Raw genomic sequence first — 25,878 nt, forward strand, 5'->3', positions numbered from 1 at the left:
AACACGCTCCACCCCTGACATTCCCTCATCTTGACATCCTGTGACTGAGAGCCCTAAACAAAGCATGTGCATACAGGCAGCAGCAGACATACATGGAAAACCAACAGAGAGAGGGCGTTGGCCCGACAGACACTGCAGAATCCTGTCCGAGGACGAAGCTACAGATACTGCTAGAAGATTCTAAGCTTTGTTGGAGTAATGACAAGACGATCAGGATTCCTCCTCAGTAAATGAAGTGGACTCTAGCAGGTTTACACACTCATAAGAAACCTGTGCAGATATAACGTAACCTAAGGGCTGATTCTTCTCCCAGTTGGCAAAGAAATGATTGACCATCATATGACAGAATGTGTTTGCATTGGCATTTACCTCACTCTCCACAAAGCTCATTGGTTCACTGACCTCCAAATCAGGTCAGAATAAACAGCCCACACAGTAACACAACTCCAGACTCCTTACTGTGTGAGTACATCAGAAGCTCTGCTAGTGCCCCCTAGAAGATCTAGGCTGTATTTTTAGTTATTCAAAGATGCAATCCCAAAGATCTCTGAGGATTTTCATTTAAATAAATGTCTGTTAAGTCACTATCTATCAACGAATGGGGTAACACAATGGTGATTGAGCCTATGGCCAACTGATGAAAGCCCTTGCATTTGCAGTATTATCAAAGATTATGATTATTATGAAACAGGTATCGGTGGTGACTTTGCTGCCATGCATTTAAATCAGCAGAGCTGACGCAACAGACTCACTCTTCATTTGCCTATGTGTGAAGCAGCTTATTTTTTTAATTATTGGCTTTTTACTTACAAAGTTTTTATTGCAGATACAGTAACTATCTGTCCTGTGCTCCGCAGTGTGTGCAGCACACACTGCAGAGCACAGGACAATGAACCAGGTGAAGTACCCAAGTTGACAACAACTACACTCATTACATTGCTGGAAGTGCAATGAAAGCTTCGCCAGTAAATAGCCAATGAGAATAATGTATTTATGTTATCTGCGCAAAAGAACAACACACCTGCAATTACCGCTTACCACCGAATGGTGCTGCCAAAGAGAACGAATCTTCAAGATGGGGCCCAACAACAGATTTTTGCCCCTGGGCCCACTAACAGTTAATCTGGCCATGGCAGTATCTGCCTATTAATCTTGCTTTGATGAACAGTGCTTTCATCTCTTTCTACTGTGTCAAACTGTCAATGCAAATGAAACTACTTAAATCAAACACATATATATAAAAAGAACATTCTTCACAGCTGTACACAAGTTACAATGGTCCATATGACAAAATAAAAGCAATTGTATCTCATTTCCTTGACAGGAGATTGAGAAACAAACTCTTATATTATGAAGTGTCTGGAGTAGCAGAATGCTCCATTGTACAGCTGTCTAACCATGTTGGCCTTGTTCGAGTGAAGTTAAAAATTACTTCAAGATTCCATAACGCTGGAGTGTGGGACTTTTGTCTCTCCCTTGTGGCAGTGAGAGTAATTACAAAAACACTTCTTTTTTTGCTGTTTATTGACGGTCGGCAAACAGTTTTCAGGTGCATTACTGCCAGCTACTGGATTTTATCAGTTCCACAGTGTAAACTATTTACAGCGTTCACCCAAAGTGCTCCCATACACAACATTATCCATTCTATAACCCAGACCTGGTGGCCTGAATTTGTGCAAATCCCTCCCTCATTGTTACATCTAGCTCCTCTCCAGAAATGTCCACAACATTCAAGAATCTCCTGGCAGCGTCCAACACCATCTTAATCCTCTCTGACTTCCCGTTTATTTCAACAGCACAATTGACAATGAATGTCATAATGCCTTTCTTGTCCATGCATATTTTATTCAGCTCTATTCTTTTTCTGCTCCAGTTCCTTTTGTACTGCCACCATCTTGATATTTCTTTCCACTCTGTGAACAGCTTCAGTGTAATACAACCCTATTTCTGTTCTGATTTTACTCACTTTTACTTCTTTAATCCTTTTTGGACACAGTGTTGACCCTGCATGGTGGTTCCCCTCACAGTGCAGGCACTTGTTCTTTACACTTCTTCATATTGCAGTTGTCCTTCCCACATCTCCAACATCTTCTTGCTCTACACACTGCAGAAACAAGCCCATACTCCTGACAGCAAAAGCATCTGAGAGGAGCCCTCTCATATAGCCTCATCTTGTAGCATATATAGTCCGGGCACACTCTTTCCAGTACTTCTCCTTTAAAGGTCACACTTACTGTCCTCTTTTTTTCCCTCTCTGAATCTTTTCATTCTTCTTGCTTCAAGCACACCCTCAACCTCCTAAAATGACTCAGTGTCTACAAACAGTGGCACACTCCTTTCCTCATTGCTTCTGGTCCAAGTCAGAAACATTCCACACAGCTATGATCTTTATATGTACTAATAGTCAGGGCTTTCAATCCCTGACACTTAATGATACACAATCAATTATGACCATCCCATTTCTACTTATCCTGACTAACTTAACAGCTCCAACTTTTCCTTCAACAATCTTCCCAACTTCATGTGGATTCTTGAAAATGCCATCCGTTCTTGTCTCTGCTACAATTCCAACAAGATATGACCGCTTTTTCCTCAATTACTCACTGAAATCACTTGAAACACTTGATGAATTCTTGCGTTTCTTTTTATTTTCAGATCCTCTTGTATCCTCATGTTCAATTTCGCTCTCCAATTCCTGCTCTGATCCCTAGCCTCTCACGATCTCAATTACAGAAACACTGCTCTGCTGTAGCCCACTGTGTTGCTACTGTAAACTATTGGATAAATTGTTTTGAGCTTCACACAACCCCCGTGAAATGACTTGTTTCACAGTCAGAATTTGGTCCATTTGGTCTAATAACATTTGGAGTCAAGTCAAGTCAAGAAAAGAGCCACACAATTAAATTATTTTATCCCCATTCAAATTAGCAGAGAGCCAACAGGGAGTTAGCAGTTAGTTAGTAGTTTGGCAGGCAGAAGTCTTAGTGTGCATGCTCTGCCAATAGAGCATGATCAGTATGCATTCATCCAGCCAGCGCAGAAATGTCAAACCTGACACCAGATTAAAAACTCTGGTATACTGTGAAATACAGAGAGATGTATCTGGTGGTGATAGGCTTAATCAGCATTGTGTGAACTTGTTTAGCAAGGACTTGAATATAACAGATGTTCATTTATCTGTAAAAGTTCCACACTGCAGGTTTAAATGTGCAGGACTTATTCATAGAGAGCAGACTGATGTGGTTTTAGAGTTAAGTGGTAACAAAAGATCACAAAAATCATAAGAGTTCAGCCTTCATCCAACCTGACTTCATGACTCAGAGGCCCGCTGTCTGAGCTCTTTTTACCAATTTACTTGGCAATGTGCATAATTAGGTGTGATGTAACACTAATGTGACACTTTACTGAACTGCAGTAGGGAAATTGTTTTTTCTGTCCTTCTCAGGGAGACAGGAAGTGAGGTTCAGTTACAGAACAGAAACTGATGCTTGAGCTTCAGTATACAGCTCACAGGCACTTGAGTAATGTGGAGGTTTGAACCCTTACACACTGGTTGAATGATGGCTGTTTATTTGTGCGGTGATTAAATATTTCATTGACACATCTCTGGCAGCAGATGGCAGTATATTCTATTTGATCACAACCACTATTCAAACTCTTTCCTCTGGGAAATACTTGTTTGTAAAATACTAGTTTAATGATACAGTTTAATTAGCCAACAAAGATGTATTTTCCAGCCAGTTAAAAGTCTGGGCTTCCAATATCACTGCAATACATCTGAAATGAACTCACTCATACACATTGTGCAGTCTCATTACTCCGCTGGCTGTTTACATAAAACATTATTATTGTCATCATTAAAATGTGTCAAGGTATGACAAGCATTTAGGATACATGAGTAAAAGGGGCGACATGACAAGCAGCATTTTAGCAGGTGGTCATTAATGTCAAATGGCCAGAGTGACAAGGACACAGGAAATCAAAATATGCATGTTTCAAAATAAAACCATATGCAGCCCTACAAAATAAACAACCCACTAATTACTAAATAAATAAATAATAAATAAGTAAAATGTTGTGTGCCTCTTTTTTTAGGACTTATAGTTCCTATACAGTGGTATACAGATCCTTTACTTAAGTAAAAGTACCAATAGACAATTAAAAGTCCCGCATGGAGGTGGAGCTAGTCTGAACCACTTTATATACAGTCAGCTAGTTTAGTCCAGTGGTTCCCAACCTAGGGGTCGGGCCCCTCCAATGGGTCAGAAGATAAATCTGAGGGGTGGTGAGATGATTAATGGGAGAGAAAAGAAGAAAAAACAAAGTTCTGATACACAAATCTGTTTTCAGTTTTTGGACTTTTTCTCTAATCTTTGATTTCTGGTGAAATCATTTGAACATTTATTGAAATGAAAGCATGTGAGAAGTTTAGAGGGAAAAATCACTATTTGGTGGAGCTGTTAACAACTCATAGACATGTGAAATGTGACCCCGACTACACACTGCTTTTTGTAAGACGTCAAAAGCCAAAAAGGTTGGAAACCACTGGTTTCATCTTTAACTATGTGTTGTATTTTAAAAGCTTGTTATATTATCCATTGTGTCAAATCGTCATCTGCAAAGTAACTAAAGCTGTCAAATAAATGTAGTGGAGTAGAAAGTACAATATTTCCCTCTGAAATGTAGAGTAGTAGTAGAGTGGAAGTATAAAGTAGCATCACATGGAAATACTCAAGTAAAGTACAAGTACCTTAAAATTGTATTTAAGTACAGTACTAAAGCAAGTACTGAGTAAATGTACTTAGTCACTTTCCATCACTGGTCCTATATAGGTACATGATGAAGCATGATGAAGAAAAGTAATCTGAAAGACGATTAAAGAGGAACTAATAAAGTAAATAAGTAATTTAAAACGAATATTAATAAGATCCTTGTTTAGAAGCTCAAATTGTTTTTTTTTTTTTTTTTTTAAGTTTCAGCCTTTGTAGTTGCTCTGTAGCCATTAGCCTTTAATTGAAAACTGATTTCGTTTAAACTGTTTATTCTTAAATTAATTAATTAAAGCAAATTAAATGTACCATTTCTTCTATAGGTTTGCCCTTTGTATTAGATCTCTTAATCTTTTTTCTTTAACTTTTTGATAATCTAATCTATTTTTGACAACATAATCAGACTCTGTCTTTAATGCTCATTGGTTCTTTTTATCTTTGTATTTACATCTATAATGATGTAGGTACATCTCTCTGTAAAACACGGTTGTGTAGCTACCCTATAAATAAACTGACTCAACTTCGGTTCTCAATGTTTTATTTAAAAAAATGTTCCAGTCAGGAATTGATTTGAAGGCTACAACAGGAAGTAGTTTGAAATGTCTGCTGCTTGCTTGGTAAAGCAGATTTGAAGGAGCTTTGTAGAAACCGACACGGAAACTTGTTTCACGCCATGCATTGTTTAGAGGAAGCGTCAGTGTGACATAAGCCGCGCTCATGTGGAGGGATGGACGGAGAGACAGGCAGAGCACAGCCGCTGAGGAAGCTCTTCATCACTGCCAGCTCATCCAGAACCTGGTGGACATCTCAGTCTCCAGTTTGCGGGCTCTCCGGACCACATGCGCCGCATCCAACGACCTCACCCAGCAGGAGATCCGCACTTTAGAGGTACAGCAGAGGAGAGCTTGTGTTTAGTCCTGTCCTGTAATGTTGCTGGCTGGTAAACCTGCAGCCTGTCTGCCACCTGTTAGAGAGACACCGTACTGCCCGTTTCAAACAGGTGTTTGCTTTCTTCCATGATCAAACTTTTAACATTCTTATTTACAGTTTTGTATTCATACACTGATACAGCACTCAACGACACAGCCTAATGTAGAGTAGGCCTACACTAGCCCACGTAATAGTGATCAGAAGGTCCTGACCTGTAAGGGAAACTAAGCATCTTAGTTTTGTTACAGACTCAAAGAAACAAACCAACATGATGGAAAAGGTGAAACCACTGGGGTGAGGGCGTCACAGTATTGGTCATATAACTGCTAATGTGTAATATTGAAAGGCAGTTCCTTACTTAACCCCATTAAATCCAGAATTGTATGTATCACTCATATTTGTAATTTGTTCCATCTCATTTTTTCTCCATTTTATCCTCTTGGGACATTTGCTCTGCAGCCTGAGACGAGACAAACCGGCCTGCTGGCCAGTCAACTTATGAATTAAAGTACACACTTGTTAGGACTCATGTTTAGACTGGCTTGGCTCTAGGTTTGGCAGTCTGCCTGTTGATCTAGACTGACATAGCTCAACAACAACTACGTGATGGATTGTCATAAAATTTGGTTCAGACAGTCATGGTCCCCAGATAATGTATTAAAAAGACTGACTTTTCCACTAGTGCCACCATGAGGTTGACTTTGTAGGTCTTTATTGAAATATCTTGACAACTATTGAATAGATTACTGTAAAATTTGGTTCACACACTCATGTTCCCCAGAGGATGAACTGTATTATCTTTGATCCTCTGACTTTTTAACTAGTGCTATCATCTGGTCAAGCCTCAGCTGTACTTTGTGTTCAGTGCAAATGCTAGCGTGCTAACACACGAAACCATAGTTCATTATCATTGTGAGCATGTTAGATTGCTGATGTGCAGCCTGACACAGCTGTTAGCATGGCTGTAGACTCTCAGGGCTCCAGCACAAGCAGCAATCTGACATTTTAGTATTTTCTTTACCTTGAATGGCTTTGCCCATCTGTGTGGTCTTTTGGTGCCCTGGCACAGAGTCACTCATATAACACTTTGGTGATTTTTTCAACATGAGTAAACTAAATACATGCTGCAAATGTGCTGCAATAATGAAACAATGCTTAAACTGTAAAGAAACTATTTTAATTAGTCACTCTCCAACCAGGTCGGCACAATGGTGCAGTGGTTAACACTGTCACCTCACTGTTGCAAGAAGGTTTTGTTAACTGGTGACTGTAAATTGCCTGTAGGTCAGCCCTGTGATTGACTGGTGTTCCCCACCTCTCGCCCAATGTCAGCTGAGATGGGCTCCAGCCCCCCTGTGGCCCTCTAGAGGATTAGCAGTATAGAAAATGGATGGATGGACTCTTCAACCACTACATCATTTTGATTTGGCATCTAGAATAACATTAAAAGATAATTTCACGATTTTTCAGGTCTGTCTTAAAACAACAGTCAGGTGCCCATATGAACATGATTTTTTTCATTATCGATTAATCTGTCGATTATTTTCTCAATGAATTGATTAGTTGTTTGGTCATAAAATGTCAGAATTATAATTATGAAAATGTCAATCATTGTTTCCCCAAGTCCAAGATGACATCCTCAAATGTCTTACTCAGTTTACTGCTATAAAGGACTAAAGAAACCAGAAAATATTCACATTTATGAAGCTTGAACCAGAGAATTTGGAAATTTTCCTCTTAAAAAATGACTCCAGCCGATTAGTTGACAATGAATCAGTTAATTGTTGCAACATTACTGTACTTACATCTCCTGTTCATACTGGCTATTAAAAGATCCCTTCCTAATACACTTTGAATGTAAGTGATGGGGGCCATATCCACAGTCCCCTTATTTTTTCAATTAATCGATTAGTTGTGACGTCTATAAAATGTTGATCGCTGTTTCCCACAGCCCAAGGAGACATCTTTAAATGTCTCATTTTGTTCCAACCAACAGTCCACAACCCAGATATTCAGTTTACTGTCATAAAGGACTAAAGAAACCAGAAAATATTCACATTTGAGAAGCTGGAATCAGAGAATTCTTGACTCTTCTACTCCAAATGATTATTCAGTTATCTAATAGCTGGTATTTAATTTAACAGTTGGCAACTAATCGATTAACCGACTAATCGATCAATCGACTCTACAGCAAAGTGACAAGTAATAAACAATAATAGATATTTTTATAAATCAGTAGAGTCACTTTACTGTTGTAGGCTTCCATGTGTCACTCGGGCTTTAAAACAAAGCTTCTAACAAACAGAGAGATAGTAATGAATGGTGATTATAGCTTTAATTGAGCTGTTTCTTAAATCCCCACAGGATTCCTGAATCTGACAGTGTAGATGCTTTTACTGCAACGTGGCAACTTTGTGATGATAATTGGAAATAAGATTGATTGGTTTGTAGGACTAGTTGTTACAGTCCCTGCAGTTCAGCACTTTACTTGTTGTTCCTTGTCCTGATATTGGGCGGAAAGTTGACCACCAGAGGATGTTTTCTGAATTGGGACACATCTTCAGTTGTGTACCTCGGTGTCCTTTTGATGTTTCCACCTTTTAATCACAATACACCCTCTGCTAAGGCAGGCCTACTGCAGGCTGGTCAGACCTGGGTGTGTGTCCCGTAGCCAACTGCTGGTCTCTCTTGGTGGTCAACTGTTGGCCCAGGTGGTGTTCCTCCTTTTCAGCCGCAGCCAGTGACTGCTCGCTCGGCAGCCTTTCTGCTGGTCTGATGATCCACACACTGTTAATAATAGTCAGGTACACCTCATCAACTTCCTCTCTTTTATCCTCTCTGCTTAAGCAGCAGAAACACTTACATTACTATTCAAAATAGATTGTTAATTATGATAATAAACTCACTCTGTACTACTGAACATGGTGAAAATGTCAAACATATTTAAAAAGACCCCTATTTAGCATTTATAAGCTATAATGCTTACTATAATGTAGTTGTAAGCAGATATAAGGACATTTTCAAGTGTTTATTAATGTACAGTATTGGTCAAAAATGATGACTTCTCTTATGAAGACATATTTAGTATTATTACAACTGTGTTTTACTATATTGTCATTCATTATCTGTTTATACAGCAGCAAACACTTGTGGGTGCCCACAGGAAACACTTCTATCTGCTTACAACTACATTATAGAATGTTATAAACCATCTATTGACTGTTCATATACTGCTTATAAATGTTTAGGGCTGCAATTAATGATTATTTTCATTATCAATTCATCTATTGATTATTTTCTTGATTAATTGATTAGTTGTTTGGTCTATAAAATGTCAGAAAATGGTGAAAAATGTCCATCACACTTATTCATAGCCTCACTTTCAATCACATCTGATCATGGTTCCCATGATGTTAGCTGAATTAAGATCTAACAGAGCCAGCTGATAACCAGCCAATCACCAATGGTAGACTCACTGAGGCCATGAAGCCAGACTTAAGTTGAACCTGCTTTGTGATACAGGCTTCAGGTTACCCAAATAGCCTGATGTATGGAACGTTCATCTGACTCATCACTGTTTTAGGACCGTGACAAAAGCACACTTGTCATCTATTATCTATTATCGGGTTGCTAGGCAGTGAGGTGAATCACTGCGTCACACATTGCTCAAACCCTCTTTTAGCCTTCAGTCCAGTTTGTTTTGTTTAGATGTAAGTCTTTCCCACAATCAGTGTGGCCATTGTGCTTTTATCACATTCATCATTTGTCAAAACTCTTTTTGCTTTGCCCAAAAGTTCTTACATGTGTCAAAAGTTCTTACATGTGAAATGTGTCAAATGGACACATTTCCTCTTTGACTCATTTGCTGTGTGATCTGGGCTTGATGCATGCAGAGCATCACAGCAGTGCGTGATGTTGCCGAGGAGACGCAGTTGCTGCCCATCCTTCCAGGGGCTGGGAAGAGCACAGAGGCTTGTTGTGTACATATCTGTGTCAAGAAGCATATATTTAGCTGCGGTTCTCTCCCACACATTCTCAGCATGTCCTGTTTAGCAAGAAAATGATATGGAAGATAGTGGGAGGAGGAGATAAGCATGTTGCCGTGCTGGTGCTCTTGTTATATATCAAAGAGTAAGTAAGGTGTGTACAAATTGATGATGCACTAAGTGGTCCATAGCTCTGGCACTTCTCTCTCCTTTTCTTGCCCTTTTATTGACCTCTTCATTTTAAATTCCCAAGATCCTTAATTTGTAAAGAAGTTAAAAGTTGCATAGCGAATTTGACAAATTTGTGTAACATGATGCAAAAGACAATGGAGTATTTCCAATTGATGTGAATATGCAGGCATAATAACCATGGCATCTATTGAGAAAACATATATATATGTGAGACTTATAATTGAAAGAGATCCAAAGCAGGGCAAAGACAAGCGTTAAAGATGTCAGATATCAGTCATGTCATTCACCGCAAAAAAAGAAAAAAGGTTTCTACATGACCACAGCTTCAGAAAGCCAGTCAGTGTTTCTTCAACCTACGCAGGCACACATTGTCTCACATGCTGCATGAAAATTGAGCAGCAGATCAATAAAACACGAAACACTAATTATATATTATTGTTATTATATTATATTATAATAACATTAACAGCAAATATGTGAACAAGAAAACAATAAGGTTTAATATGCCTGGACAAATTTGCATGCAACTGCAAGTGTACACAATTTAACATGCAGACATAAAACATAAAGCTGCATTAGTTGATTGTGTTTGGACAGTTGGAACAAGCTACAACACAACATCTGTCACTAAATGAGTGGAATATGATATTAAATTAATGTGGTTTGGAGGATGTCTACAGCAAAAATAAATAGCATGCACACACATTTGCATCCATACATGCAGACAAATACAAAACTCTGAATTAGTAATGTACTGTTGAATTTGGATTAGTTCTACATCGGCTTTAAAGGACAGGTTCACAAATTGTTATAAATACAGAAAAAGGTTTTGCATTTTCATTAGAAGATCCTCTCCAAATGTGCTTACAATGTAAGTGATGAACAAAATCCTCATTTTAAGAAAGAAATGCATTTAAAAGTTGATGTGAAGCTTATATTCAGCTTCAGCAGTCTGAGTTAGTCATATCAAGTGGATATCTGACACATTTACAGTCTTTTTAGTATCAAAGTCCCTCTTTGTGTTTCCTCAGACAGTGTTTCCCTGTTGAGCTGCAGGTGGAAGTAAAATAACAAAAAGAGGGACTTTGGCACTAAAAAGACTGTAATGTTGAAAGATATCTACTTGATTTGACTCATTTGGACGCTGGAGCTTCATATTGGCTTCGGCCCCACCTGCATCTTTAAGACACAAATCAGACCCAAGATCTGAAGATTATATAAGATAATACGTATCGACTACACTTCCCTTCCTTTCCTTTTGCATCAAGTATCTTCTTGTAACAAATGGCACACACCATTTCTTTAAAAATGTTCAGTTTGCTGCTTAAATGCAATAATATTTGCAGTGGTGGCTTTACTGTGTGCATGGAAGCATATCTGTATACTGAACACACCGTCTCTAACTGTAATAATAATGAAAGTTATTGTTGCATTGTTTTGTCTATAGTTGCATGGTTGCGCAGATAGAGCCTTCGTTACAGGAAGTACAGGAACTCAAGTGTTTCCTGAAAAATAAATTTCACTAAAATATATATATCATGTGCTATTGAATGCATATTTAGAGGAGTCTAAAATGACATTTGTTGTGTTGTATTATTGTGTTGGGTACTTAAGATAGTTTAGCAGAGCTGGCGACCCTGCGCTCATATATGTTGCAGCTCCGTGATTCGCTGCTTGGTGGCTTCACAGCTGCAGATTCAGCTGTTTGTTTCTATGCATAAATGAATCCACACCATGACGTTTGTTGCACTGCTGGTTCAGTGACACTGTCAGTGTAGTGAGGGTGTAGAGGAATTGTCAGATTGAAATAATCTCTATGAGAATCCAAATTCTGCAAAAATAACTACAATGTTTATTTGGAACTTCCAGCAAACAGTTTAAGCCCACATTAGGTTGGAACTTTTTCAGCCTTATTAGCTCCAGTATGTGAAAGCCTGTGCAAAGTGTCGATGATAGCGTTAGGAAAGCCCCATGTGGTTTCCCAACTGCCTTTCTCGTTTTGTATCTTGTCAGTTTTCTCTCCTCTCTCCCTCCTGTGTATACTTTTGGCCCTCCTCTCTCTGACCTTTTTTATGTGGCTTTTGTTTTAACTTGTCTGCACAAATTATTTTGCACACCCCCTCTTTGCCATGTCACTTTCTCTGTCATAGTGCACAGAGGTGGACCTGCACAAAATCATGTTGATGATTAGCCAGGACAACTGCTGGTGTATTTGGTCTATCAAAAATTAATTATTGCTTAAGTCCTTAATCAAGTGGAAATACCAGTAATCACTGTTGCTGGTTACAGACACTTCAATGAGGGGATTTTTCTTCGAGACTGCAGGAGTCTGACATCAGTGGGAGAACAATCTGAATCTGATACAGTAGTAGCACAATAGAACTAACAAATAACATAGGCAATCACCCCTGGATGAAGTTGGCGTATGTGAAGATGGAATTTTAATAAGTCTCAAAACATTAGTCTGACATTGGATTTGGGGGGAAAAATAACATTAAAGGGGAACTCCACTGATTATTTTGTGTTTCCAGGGGCTAGATGCCAAAATTATGCGTATGTCATTTCTTGCACATAAACTGGAATTTAGAGAAACAGAATGTGTACATCTCACACATGCTTCAGACCAGCGTACACATGTTTTTCTAGCAGCTGCGGGTTATATGATAAGGTAGATATGGAAAAATAAAGTGAAAGAGTTCACACAGCAATCAGTAAATGCCAAAGGCGCATTTATAAACTTCATACTTTTGTGGTTAATTGTATCATTCTTTTAATCGTCATGCTGATGATGGTTTACAGGCCCATGTGGTGAATTAATGATATGGACGCCGTGCATAATGACAGCTGCTCTGTGCTGTTGGAGAACCTCAGCAATGCAACACAATCAGTGAAACTGCACTTCTTTGCTGTTTCATTGACAGGTGTACAGACTGGTGGAGCAGGCAGTATATTGATATGAAAACAGCTGGTTCAGGGCGTGTTTTCATCCCTTTATGGCTAATTGTGGGAGTGGATATAAGGCTTGCGCGCCTAGTTCAACAATGGCTGAGATTTATAAAACAACAATGTGTATGCACAGCTTTATAAATCTGATGAAAAGAATGCATCTGTATATTTCTGTCTTTGTGTGTACACACAGTTTAAGTCATGAATTTAACAGAGTTTTATGCATGTGTTGGGGATTACTACTGCATACGTGTAAAAAAAAAAAAAAAGTAGTACAAAGTCTTTTGTGTCTCCAGAGTGAGCTGTGTGAAATCTGATAAATTGCCTCATGTGATGTCACTCGAGTCAGTGTGGGTTAGGGCTGAAAATGAAAAAAATCTTGGGATGAGGAGTTAGAAAGAAGGGAGGTTACCAGACTTCTGTAGCCCGCTCCACATCTCTGCCACTAGCATAAAGCACCCAAGTCTCCCAGTTGAGTTGCATTGTGGGAAATGTAGGCACCAGGTTTTAATAAGGAAGAAGAATGCATGGAATAAAAAATGATATCTCTTTTTCCTTCTGTATCAATTTTGATCATTTTTAACTGCTCACCATGTTATATGAGTGCAATGCTGAATCTGTGGAGTACTCTTAACGTGTCACTTTTGACTAAACTTCACAGGGGTTGCAGTTCACATGTAGCAGGTTTTAACACCTAAGTGAGATTCTCTGCATACACTACAACATCATTGCATTGGTTAACAAGTCAAATGCCATCACAGTAGCAGCTTGTTTAACCTGGGCAGACTGTACGTATAAAGCACAATTTGAAATCCAAACTGGCTGTGCCCGACTACTTTTATAATGGGACAGATTTCACCAGATAAGCAGTTTTTTGATGTTAAGTTTGAGGAGGGATTATCAACAATTTTGCTGTTGGATGATTGGATGGATTTCTGCAGTTTGATCAGTGCTGAGATATGATTTTCCACGTCTCTTGTCAAAAGAAACGTTGACAGGAGACTAACTGTAGTGAGCTTGTTATATTATTGGAATAGTATTTTACATGTTTACATTTGGTACGGGGGACCTGTCAGTAAAACTGAACTTCCCTGCAGAACAGACAGACCATATTGTCTGAATCTTCACAGCTTGTGGCTGCTAAAATTAGAATTAACTGTAGTAGTACTGCCTTTTCCTCTTTTGCTTTTTGAGGATGTTGTCATTCCAAAATTTATTGGAATTGTCATTTAGTGCGAGCACCTATTGTGACTGGTTGATTGACTGTCCCATTAGAAGCTGTAGTGTGAGTTAACACATTGTACAACATTAATAAAATTGTACTGTGTCTGTGCAACATTACTTCCACCTGCAGACTGGCAGACTGCCCGATATAACCCCTTTTTAAAATACTGGTATCTTGAGAACCTTTAGAACTGGTACAAGTTATGTGATGAACCTTTAAATGATAAGTGGCAGTTGTGTATGCTTAAAGTTATTTTTAGGGGCTTTTAATTTTTAAAGTGTAGGACAATCAACAATTCTAACAGCGTTTAGACTTTCCCTGTGCAGTAAGTGAGTTTGCATTTTAGCAACATTTTCCAAGAATGTGACCTATCCTAACTACCAATGCTGTAAATGTAGCTCATGGAGGCACAATCTGTGGGACAATAAGACAGTGGCAACATTTACTTATTTTTTACTTAAAACCCGCAGCATGGCAAGCATCAGTGAAAAATAAACTGACTGCACCGCCCCTTTTTGTACCAGAGCCTTGATGTCAAGGTTTCCATGGCGTCAGTTGCTATAGCAGTAACAGCGAAGCTGAGGTGAATCTGAGAAGAATTGCTGTGATCCCTGGATGTAATGAGGAGTATTTATAGATCAGACTGTCGTTTGGACACAGCTGATCAGACTGACCAGAATTGACAAGATGAGGCCAGAAGAAAAGCTGAATGTTGTCAATGACAAACAAAGTAGTTGTATGTGAAATTTGTGTGGTTCATTGTTGAGAAGCCAGTTGCTCTCTGATCACACCTAATGCACATATGTTCATTATTTTTTATTTGAGAAATCCATACAGCTTTAACGGATTCTGAAATGTGCAGTGAAGCCTGCCTTACTGAACTTTAAGGAGCTGCTAGTCCATCTAAGATGATGTAATTTTTAGTTACATTTTAGTTAAATGTTGTTTCACCATCTTTTGATGCAGACAAGTTTATCATGGGGAAAGCAGAATTTTAAAATATTGTAAAATAGTTGTTGGCTGCTTATTGGTGCATTACTGCCACTCCCTGGATTGGAATGATCAGAACGGTTATTATAATACTCATACATTAAATTCTCCCACTAAGTCCTGTGCTTTATAAAATTTTAATTAATTAATTAATTTGAAAATAGCCTTATACCCCACCTGATCTCCTCTACAACATTTTTCTCAAGCCAAGTGTCATGAGATTCCTTTGAATCGTAACTTTAAGTGTGTCTCTCTTGCTGGTATGTAGGACAGTGCAAAAATAATTGCTCTGCCATTTCATCTAGCCCACAATGCATGCTACCAGTAGCATGTTCATGATGTTCAGTGTACTAACATCTTCTGGTTAACTCAAGAGACAAGTGTTTAAGTTCAGTTATTGTTTATTCATTTAGTTTGCTTTGTTCCTTACCATACTCACCATGCTTTCCAAGGAGGTAAGTCTCTCCAGGAGGTATCTCAGGATCTGCCCTCCGCTGGTTCATGTCCTACCTCTCAGGGAGATCTTTTAGAGTATCTTGGAGGGGAGAAGTGTCTAAACTGCACGGCTTATCCACAGGGCTTCTCAAGGGTCAGTACTTGGTCCTCTTCTCTTCTCAGTATACACCACCTCACTTGGTGCAATTATCCACTCCCATGGTTTCTCATACTATTACTATGCTGTTGATACCCAGCTCTTCCTGTCGTTCCCGCCTGAAGACCACACAGTCTCGGCTTGGATCTCGTCATGCCTTGCTGATATATCGGCAGGGATGAAAGAATGCCATCTTCAACTTAACCTCTCAGACTGAGCTCCTTGTCGTCCCTCTATACCACAACAGATCAGTATCCAGCTTGAATCAACCCAACTCATGCCCACAAAGTCTGCCCGAAACTTGGCTGTCATGATTGATGACCAATAACCTTTAAGGTTCATGTGGCCTCAATTGCTCGGTCATGTTGATTCCTCCTGTACAGCATCAGGAAGATCAGACCCTACCTGTCTGAGCATGCAGCACAACTCCTGGTACAGGCTCTTGTAATATCACACATTGACTACTGCAACTACTGCAACAACTTATAATGACTTAGCCTTATTCTGTTGCTAATGACCTTTTCTTTTCTTGACCAACCTATATTTCTTACTATTGAATTGACTTTGTTGTTTAAGCTGTATAGAAACCCTTATTTCAATGTTCCACTTCCCTTGCCTATTGCTTTACTCCAAACTATTACCTTGACCTCTGATTTGCTAAATGGGGACTCTTATCTATCTATGGTGGAATCTATGGTGTCTCTCTGTAAAGCTTGTTGTGCTAATCTATCCATCTCCTCTTTTCCTCTCAGACCTACATGTGCCAGAACCCACATAAACCCAATTGACATACCTTTTTGAATGAATCTGGAATGTACTTGTAATACTTTGAACAGAATGTCTTGGTGGCTTGAGATGAAGGATCTCAGGCTCTTGAGAACTGAAACAGAATCAGAGCAGATTAAAGTGTTCCCTGGTTTATTCTCCTCTACCCAATGCAGAGTCAAAAGTGATGCCAGCATCTCCATTGAGTAGACTTCCATATAATTTGGAGTTTGCTTTATTCCAGCAACTTTCCTGTCTGGAACTGAAAAAGCAGCCCCAGTTGTCTGATGTTCTGGATCTTTTGAACCCGGTGAATATACTTGGATGTATTGGGAGTAGTTATCTCTAACATGGCCTGAAAATGCCATTAACAGATTAACTTCTCCTTTCTCTGCCTTCTTGAACTCCGACAGGCACAAGTCTGTCTGCGGTGTTGTGTGTGTCCATGGCTCAATCTCCGGAATTACTACTGTTGGAGTCATCTTGACATTATTAACCCCCATATTCTTTGCATATATTTTGCCAACTCATCTGAAGCTAGTTCTTTGTCCTCTGCCTTGTTCTCAGCACTCCTGTAATACCGCTTTTCAGAGTTTTTGAGGCTGAACCACAGACCACACTACCATAATCAAGCGCAGACTGGATCAATGCCACATAGATAGTTTTTAATGAAGAGAAGTTCCCCCCCCATTCCACCCTACTTGGACACCTCATGACGTTTAGAACCTTCTGACATTTTCCAACTATTTTATTTATGTGATCAGCCCGTGCTAACTTCTAATCAAAAAGAATACCTAAGAATCTAAAAACATTCACCCTCTTAAATGCTCTCCCATACATCTGCAGGCTCATTCCAGTCTCAACATTGTCTCAACATTATGTAACATAGGCAATACATCTCCTCCCCTGGAGATGTATTGCCTGATTTACATATAGCACTCTTCATCTCATCTAAAGTGAATGGACAGTTGATTGGTTGATCCACCATAGCCCTACTCCTTTCCAATACTCTTAAATGTTATTTCTCTTGTTCTTCCTTCTTCAGTCAAATATCCTAAAGCACGTATCTGAAGACATGCTTTCACCATCATTTCTGCTTTGTCCCTGTCTGTTTCTGCTACTTCTCCTTCAGATTCAAAAACTGGATACTCTCATTCCTTTCCATTACCCCCAATTCTCTTAATCATACTCCACACTTCTCCTATTGGAGTTGAATCTCATTACAAAATCTTTGCCAACTTCCTCTCTTTGCTTGTCTTACTGTTTTCCTTACCACAGCCTGGGCTCTCTCTTATGCAACTAAAAGGTCGTAATTATGCATCCTCTTTAAAAGTCTAAAAGCCCTGTTCCTGTCTCTTACTACACTTGTCTGTCCACCATGGAGCTGCTTTATTTGTCATCTCCCCTCTACCCTACTCTTTGGAATTGACTCTAATGCTGCCTTAATGATTATTGCGCAAAGACTCTCACTGAAGTTGCCAACATCCTGACTTTCATCAGCTACTGCGACTATTTCTTTGCTGATTTCCTCTAACTTGCCCCAATCTGTCTTTTCAAACACCCACTTCCCCCTGTCTGTACTGATACCCTTTCTGCCTCAATATCTCACTCCCAATTCAAGACACTTCCCATATCTCCCGGTTACATTTCCTAGCCAAATGATTAGAAAGCAGTGTCAAGTCCAATATAGATTCCCATCCTGTACATACATCTACCCTGGTACCCCTCTAATCATTCAGACATACCAACTCTTTTTCTTCCAAGAGACCCTCTACTACTTGACCATTTACATCTAAGTACCTTCCACCCCAAAGTGAAATGTGGGCATTAAGGTCAGCACACCATATTACTCTCCATCTATCTTAACCCTGTACTTCCAGCAACCTGTCTAACCTTCTACGTGGATTATGATTATTTAAGATCACCAACTCCTTTTCCCTGCACCACACCTCCACCACAACATATTCCTGACCTCTACCTTTTCCCAGTACTCTGTCAGGTATACCTTGTTGTTTGAGTATTGCACATCCACCACCATTCCTCTCCTCTCTGTCTTGTCATATGATGAGCCCTGTATTACAAAATTCAAATGAGGTTTCAACCAAGTTAAGATCACACATCTGGCTTTATCAGTAGACCATCAATAAATTGCTTGAGCTCCTGCCCATTTGCTATGAGAGATCGTGCATTCCACTGAAACATCGCTAAAGTCTTAACTACATGTTTCCTGACTGGATCTTGCCTGGAGCTCATCTCTAACCTCTTCCCAAGTCAGTCCTGTCAGTCCAAGTTGGTGTACTGCTGCTTTGCCTATTAACTGAATCTTTTGAGTTTTAGATTGCACTCCCAACTGTACTGTTGATTACAATCGCAATAATGATTAATCAATAATGATTGCAATAAATGTCACTAGCTTTTTCTTTTCAAGCACTAAATTCTCCTTTGAGACGTCATTGGATCCCCCCATTGGACCCCATGGATGTACCTTTTGACCTAAGACCTGTCCCTTTACTTCTTTTGCAGCCTCAGCAAAGGACAGTTTCCTCTACACTCTGACTTTCCGTATGTCCACTTCCTGTTTCAGTACTTCACATCCCTTGTAGGCGTCGCTGTGAACCTTTCCACAATTGCAACACTTTGCCTGCACTCCCTCCCCATATTTTCCATACTCATGATTCCCTCTACAACATTCACATCTACGGTGTTGACTGCATTTTGAGGCTACCTGCCCAAAATTTTGACAATTGAAGCATCTCATTCGTCTTGGTATGTACTCTCTCCTAATGTAACTAATCAACCCCAACATCACTCCTTTTGGAACAACCTCCCCTTGGAATTTTATCATTACCATTTCAGTGTCTTTCCTGGTCCCGTTTGCAATTGACTTCATCCTTTGAACATTCGCCCTTTCGGGTTACTTTTAATCTCCTCCATGCCTATATTAAGAGGTACACCAGAAATGAACCTCTTTGAGCCCTACCTGTTCCTCCCACTCTGCTCGCACTGACAACTTTAATCCCACCAATCTCTTTAAGTTTGAGAACTTTACTTGCCTGCTCTTCCTTGTTGCAGCCAACTAACATCCATCCATTTCCATCAGGTAGCACCATAGCAAAATCAATATTTCCAATGGATCTATTTAGCATTTTTGTCAGTTTAAGTGGATTAACCCCACACACCTCGAACTGATCACCAAACCTTACAGTTCTGACTATCAGATCCTTTCAAACTACTCCTTTCCTTTCTTTTCTCTCCTCGATTGCTCCTTGTGTCTTCCCAACGTTCCCCTGGAGGTCCTCCATTTCACCCCTTCACTTCTCACTTCCATACTTCCATCACTATCCTCCCATTCATAAACTTTCTCTGATCCATTCACGAAGGAGTTGTGCCTCACTGCTGTTCCCTTCCTATTGCTCGCCGAGGACGCCACCTTCTGATATTGGCATCTGTACTTCATTAAACTTGTTGTTTTAAGTTAAATGTCTCTGTAATTTAGTATTTGACTTTGTATTTAGTTTTCTTGGTTTAGGGTAAGGAAAGTGTGAAGTATTGTTTGGTGTAGATAATGTGTGCTGATACAAGTAATGTTGTTTAACTGTTATAGGTGTGGAAGACTGAGACGCTTTGAGAGAAATATGGTTCTGCCTAAACTGATTGGAGGGCCTATTTAAGGAGAGTTTTTGGTTGTTAGAGAGGAGAAGAAAGAGGATGGGTGTCTATGTAGCTGTGTAGCAGTGTAGCTGTAGCTGTGTCTTAAGTTTGAGTTGATTCCTGAGTTAACACAATTAAGCCAGATTTGATTTATTTGTTTGTTTTCTTTTCATTTTGTTTTTGTAGTTGCATGTTTTTTAGTTGCACAGTGAAAATAAATCACCTTTATAATTCTAATTTTTTTAGTAATTGAACAAGTCTCTGAGCCTCTTATCACCTTGCTTGTCACTCTGGCTTAGCTTCCTCACAAGCACTGACATTGTAAGAATAGTTTGCATCAGTCTTCATAAACCTATAAGTAGTTTGGGTTAATGACGTATAAAACAACCCCAGGAGGTGACTTCACTCATTTGAGCAGTGTGCAGCAGACGGTTTCACAGCAGACATCTGGTGTGGACCACCAGTCAGGGGGATTTCCTCAAACTGAAACTCTCACCTCTTGCTGCTGCTTTGCATTACTACCAGACATTTACGGTTGATATAACAAGAAAGCAAAAATCTCTGATCAGCTCATATAAACATTTAAGACCTCAATGTATTCAAAAAGCACTGAATGAAGTCTGTAGTTACAGATGAATGAATAAAATGTGAATACAAATAAGCATATAAGGGTTTAGTAAGTAAATATAACTCTTATTTCAACAACAACCACACTGAGCTGATATTCAATTCAATTCAATTCAATTTTATTTATATAGCGCCAAATACCAACAAAAGTCATCTCAGGGCGCTTTTCACATAGAGCAGGTCTAGACCGTACTCTTTAATATACAGAGACCCAACAATACCCCCATGAGGAAGTACTTTGCGACAGTGGTAAGGAAAAACTCCCCTTTAACGGGAAGAAACCTCTAGCAGAACCCGGCTCTAGGTGGGTGGCCATCTGCTTTGACTGGTTGGGTTGAGAGAGAAAGAAAGAGGGGAGGACACAGAAGCAGAACAAAAACAGCAGCAACAACAACAATAGATACATGACTAGCAACAACAAACAGCAGTAACAGCTGGAGAAGGACATCCCCACGGCCATGGGCCAGATCCTGGTTTCTGGGGTTTCCTGTGCACAAAGAACTCAAGAAGTCAAGTCAGTAACATGCAGTAATGGAATATGAGTACATATGCAGAGGAGGAGAGAGGAGGTCAGTGCATCATGGGAAGTCCCCCGGCAATCTAGGCCTATAGCAGCATAACTAAGGGCTGATCCAAGGTGAGCTTGGTCAGCCCTAACTATAAGCTTTATCAAAAAGGAAAGTTTTAAGCCTACTCTTAAACGTAGAGAGGGTGTCTGCCCCCCTGGACCAAATCTGGAAGATGGTTCCACAGGAGAGGAGCCTGATAGCTGAAGGCTCTGCCTCCCATTCTACTTTTAAAGACTGTAGGGACCACCAGTAAGCCTGCATTCTGGGAGTGCAGTGTTCTAGTGGGGCAATACGGTGCTATGAGCTCTTTAAGATATGAAAGCTCTGACTAAGAGCTTTGCAGGTGGGGAGAACAATTTTAAATTCAATTCTGGATTTTACTGGAAGCCAATGCAGTGAAGCCAAGATGGGAGAAATATGATCTCTCTATCTATTTTTTGTTAGTACACGTGCAGCTGCATTCTGGACCAGCTGGAGAGTCTTTAGAGACTTGTTAGGGCAGCCTGATAATAAGGAATTGCAGTAATTCAGCCTGGAAGTAACAAATGCATGGATTTTTTTTCTGCATCTTTTTTGCACCTGATTTTTGCAATATTATGTAAGTGAAAAAAGGCAGCCCTTGAAATTATTTGAAATATGAGACTATGCACATTATTAGCAGTATTAGGTCTACCCACAGTACTGAGGCACAGAAAAAAGAATATGTTCAACATCAAAGTGTACCAGAAGGAGGAGTTTAAGGATCTGGAATTGTGTCTAATTTCTGCCAAGTAACTGAACCTCTAGCTGGGAGGATGCTGTATTAGTGTTTGTGCTGGTTGGTTAATCCCACGACACCTTAGAGTAAAGCAGTCTGTGGTGCAATGTCTACCCCTACAGGTGAAGCTGACCAAGTACATGTGGACACAGCTACAGTGGAAGCAGAGGGTGGCCGAAGGGGAGAGACCTGAAGCTCTAGCTGGATACCCGAGACTGGAGGACTGGCTCCTAACAGCTAACCTCACCCCACAATTCATACAGGTGTGTGTATATATGTGTGTGTGTGTGTGTGTGTGTGTGTAGTTTGTAGAATTGTTTGTCTCTCTATCTTTTTGTGGAACAGTTTGTCTTGTATAAAAAAACATACATTATACAGTAGCATAGATCAGAATGTGAGGTGGAATTTGGATCCACAGTCATTGGGTACATCCTATTTCCCTTAACTGCATCTTTGTCTCCCTCACTTGCATCTTTCCCTCTCATCTCTCTCTCTTTCCCTTGTACATGTCATGCTGCTGTGCATGTATATTAGAAAGTTGCTATACTAAAGTATACTAAAGTTGCTTGGGACAGTACTCCTGGTGAACAGCAACTTTCTCCATGCAGATGAGACAGGTAGTAGTCATGTGAGTCACAAATGTAAGGAAATGGTCTGTGAGCCTGATCTCTGACCTCTGCTATAAGCATTTGTATGAAAGATAATGTAATTTTCATCCCATCTTCCATCAAAGTCAAGCCACACCTGGTCCTTTTTAAAGGATGGGTTCAGTTTTTTTCAAGTCTGTCTTAATACAATACTGATATGCCATTATGTACGTGGAAATGAGTCTTGCTCGCTGTAACAATTCCTACTCAGCATACTGACCCTGAAGCTGTTCTCTTGAACGCGACTACACTGTAAGAAATGGGGGCCAAAGTCCACAGCCCTCGTTCTGTGAAAATATACTTTCCAAAGTTTAACTGACACTAATATGACGCTTCAGCAGTCTCAGTTTGTGAAATTGTGTTGATATATTGTTATTGTTTCTGTGGACTGAAGTTTTTTGCCTAGCTATGGCGGAGGGATACATTCTGGTAGTGGTGTGTAAGTCTGTTGACGTTATCCGGCTTCTACTACTCAAGATGTGCACCAAGAATACTTTGAATGCACCTATAAGCTGGTTGCCAAATGCCAATAAAACCCAAAGAAGAAGAAGAGCAACTTTGAAGTGATTGTTTTTCTCTGCAGATTTCTCTGCAGATAGCTGGAGTATTTTTGCAGTCTGTGACAGTAACAGCTCACTCCACCAGCTTGACAGGGAACATTCCGGAGAAACAAAAAGAGGGAAATTTAAAGTAAACCAACTGTAACTTTAGAATAATAGACTCAATTTAGCTAACTGAGGCTGCTGAAGCATCATATTAGTTTCAGTGGAACTTTGTAATGCGTTTTTGCACAGAACAAGGGCTGTGGATTTTGGCCCCCATTTCTTGCAGTGTAATGATGTTCCAGTGGAATATCTTCAGGGTCAATATGGCGAGTAAGACCCATTTCCACATACATAATGGTACGTCAGTATTGTATTAAGGCAGACTTGAAAAAACCTATCCTTTAATATTTATGCTGCCATATATTCAGGCAGCATGAAACTCATGCTTACAGTAATACATCATTGTGAAAACATGATGTGTGTTTTGACTAAGCCAGGACAGCTTATGTTTTCAGTGAATTCATTTATACAAATGTGTGAACTGTTATTTCAGGCACATTTTGCAGTTTAATAACAAAAACATATTCTCTGACTTGCATCCTTTTGTATTGGAGTGGAGGCAGAAATCTGAGGGACAGATATCTCATAACCTGGGCAAATGAAACCAGAACTGAACCGACCCTTTGAGGGACCTTTTGAAGTTTGCCTCTCACACATTCTTTGAACAATGGGTCCAGCTGACCTACATTTTAGTCTCAGTAACAACCTGACTGAGAATGGAACTCTTTTAATCTAAGATCTGACAAGCAGTGCTGGCACTGATTGAGCTTTATGCACAAAATATTTTGTGATAAACAGATCAGATCAGATCAAATCAGTGATGGTATTGGAATACTTGAGATGTGTGTTGTTCACATACAGAAATTAGAGTTTGTGAGTTTTGAGGGAAACACGTTGTGGTTTTAAGGGAAGTTACATGCTCAACAGTTTATCCATCCGCCCAAAACAACACTCTACAACTCTTGTGATGGCTTTTGTCCATCAAAAAAAAAAAAGATCCAGCACATAACTCCCCCTCAAACCATGAATCATAGTTTTTGCATTTCTGTGTATGTACAGATTAAACAAATGACAGGTGTTGGTAGGTGTGTTTTTGAACTTTGGACAGAGCCAGTCTAGCTGACATGAGTGTATGCACAGTATGTTTGAGACTGTGTAATGATGGATGGCTTGAGTCATCTCCATATTCTATCTTGGGTGAGGGAGTAGTAGATGTGGTTTACTGAGCATTTTTGTGATGAAACCATACTGGACAAATATAACTCATGTCAGTGTCAGGCTTGCAGCAGTAGTCAGTGTTACCAGTGTTACACAGTGTTGGGGCATACACTGATAACATTATTTGCCCACCGCCCATACCCATTTTTTTTTAATAGAAATAAAACCCATTTAGTTCATTTTCATGTATCAGCGCCCATGTTCATCAAATAAAAAAGTCTAATTTGTAAAGTATTAAGTGTGTTATCAATACTTAGTCGGACGACGGATGCTACAATTATAAACTCAAAGTGTCTGTTCTGTGACCACGTTTCCACAGCAGAGTGAGAACTCTGTCCTCCCTCCTGCGCTCTGTTGTAAACACACATAGCTGTTAGCGAGCAGCTGCTCTCTGCCTGCTCAGCCCGCTCTCGGTGTGTCTCTCTCTAGATGGCAGGCGGGTTGCTCCGGTTCTGGTTCTAATGCAGTCATCCTTTGGCTTATCCCCGCGCCTATGTGCGCCGCAGACTGGTAACTGGTAACACCAGTGTTGTCACGAGTTTATTAATCAGTTGGAAAATTTCCTCACCGTGGCATCCCTAATCAGTGTATTTTAATACGTCTGTTTCAACAGATTTACACAAGTTAGCTCATTCAGTATCCACCCTTAAGCTTACAGTAACTGACATTTTTTGTGCTGGCAGAACCAGGGCAGATTTCAGTTTTTGTTTTTTAATTATCATGGAGACAGCTTGTTCAGCTGTGACCAGTGGAGCACAGTCCAAATATGGGGAGTGTGGCTGTCTCAGGCCAGCTGTTAGTAAGAAGTCATCCTAATCAGATGTTTGAATCACCTCCACCAGTTCCTTGTGGAAGAAGAAGTGATTCTACTCTGACCTCCTTCTGGATGTCTGAGTTCCTCACCCTGTCAACAAGTCCTCCAAACTAAATGTCAAAATACGTTGTTGGTCCATGCACTCCAGAACGACTCATAGAAATGTTTTCTGATCTGATGCCCCTATCAGCAGGATGACATCATTTGTATGTGCCTTCCAAAACACATCACTGTTCGAAAAATAAACATGTCTTATGATGTGACAACTCTGTCTGCTTGGCTACATTGAGGCACAAAAAACATTTGATTAAATGACTGATTTCTGCTGCCTGGTTTGCAGTTGCATTCTTTCAGTCATTAACCAAAGATCATGACCAGAAGTGAAAACTGGAATGGAACTGACAGATAAATTGAGAGCTTTGCCTTCAGGCTTAGTCCCTGCTTCATCATGAATGTCTGATACAGTGTCTCCATTACTGCTGATGCCAAACCAAACAGCATGTGGATCACGCTTCATCTTAATTTCACTTGTGAACAAGAGCCCATAATTACAGGTCCTATGGTTCCACAATTTAGGACCTGATCCGACCTGTGG

General features: G+C 39.9%; 1 protein-coding gene across 1 annotated transcript in view; it reads left to right on the forward strand.

Moving 5' to 3' along the window:
- The first annotated feature begins 5,358 nt into the window (after positions 1-5,358).
- Positions 5,359-25,878, forward strand: part of LOC137185585 (kinase suppressor of Ras 1-like) — a 64,654-nt gene continuing 44,134 nt past the window's right edge. The window contains exons 1-2 of the mRNA XM_067593784.1: positions 5,359-5,657; positions 22,122-22,262. Coding sequence (XP_067449885.1) covers positions 5,487-5,657; positions 22,122-22,262 — 312 coding nt within the window. The 5' untranslated portion in view covers positions 5,359-5,486. The remainder of the gene's footprint in view (positions 5,658-22,121; positions 22,263-25,878) is intronic.

The sequence above is a fragment of the Thunnus thynnus genome, chromosome 7 (genome assembly GCF_963924715.1).
Source record: "Thunnus thynnus chromosome 7, fThuThy2.1, whole genome shotgun sequence".
Lineage (NCBI taxonomy): Eukaryota > Metazoa > Chordata > Actinopteri > Scombriformes > Scombridae > Thunnus > Thunnus thynnus.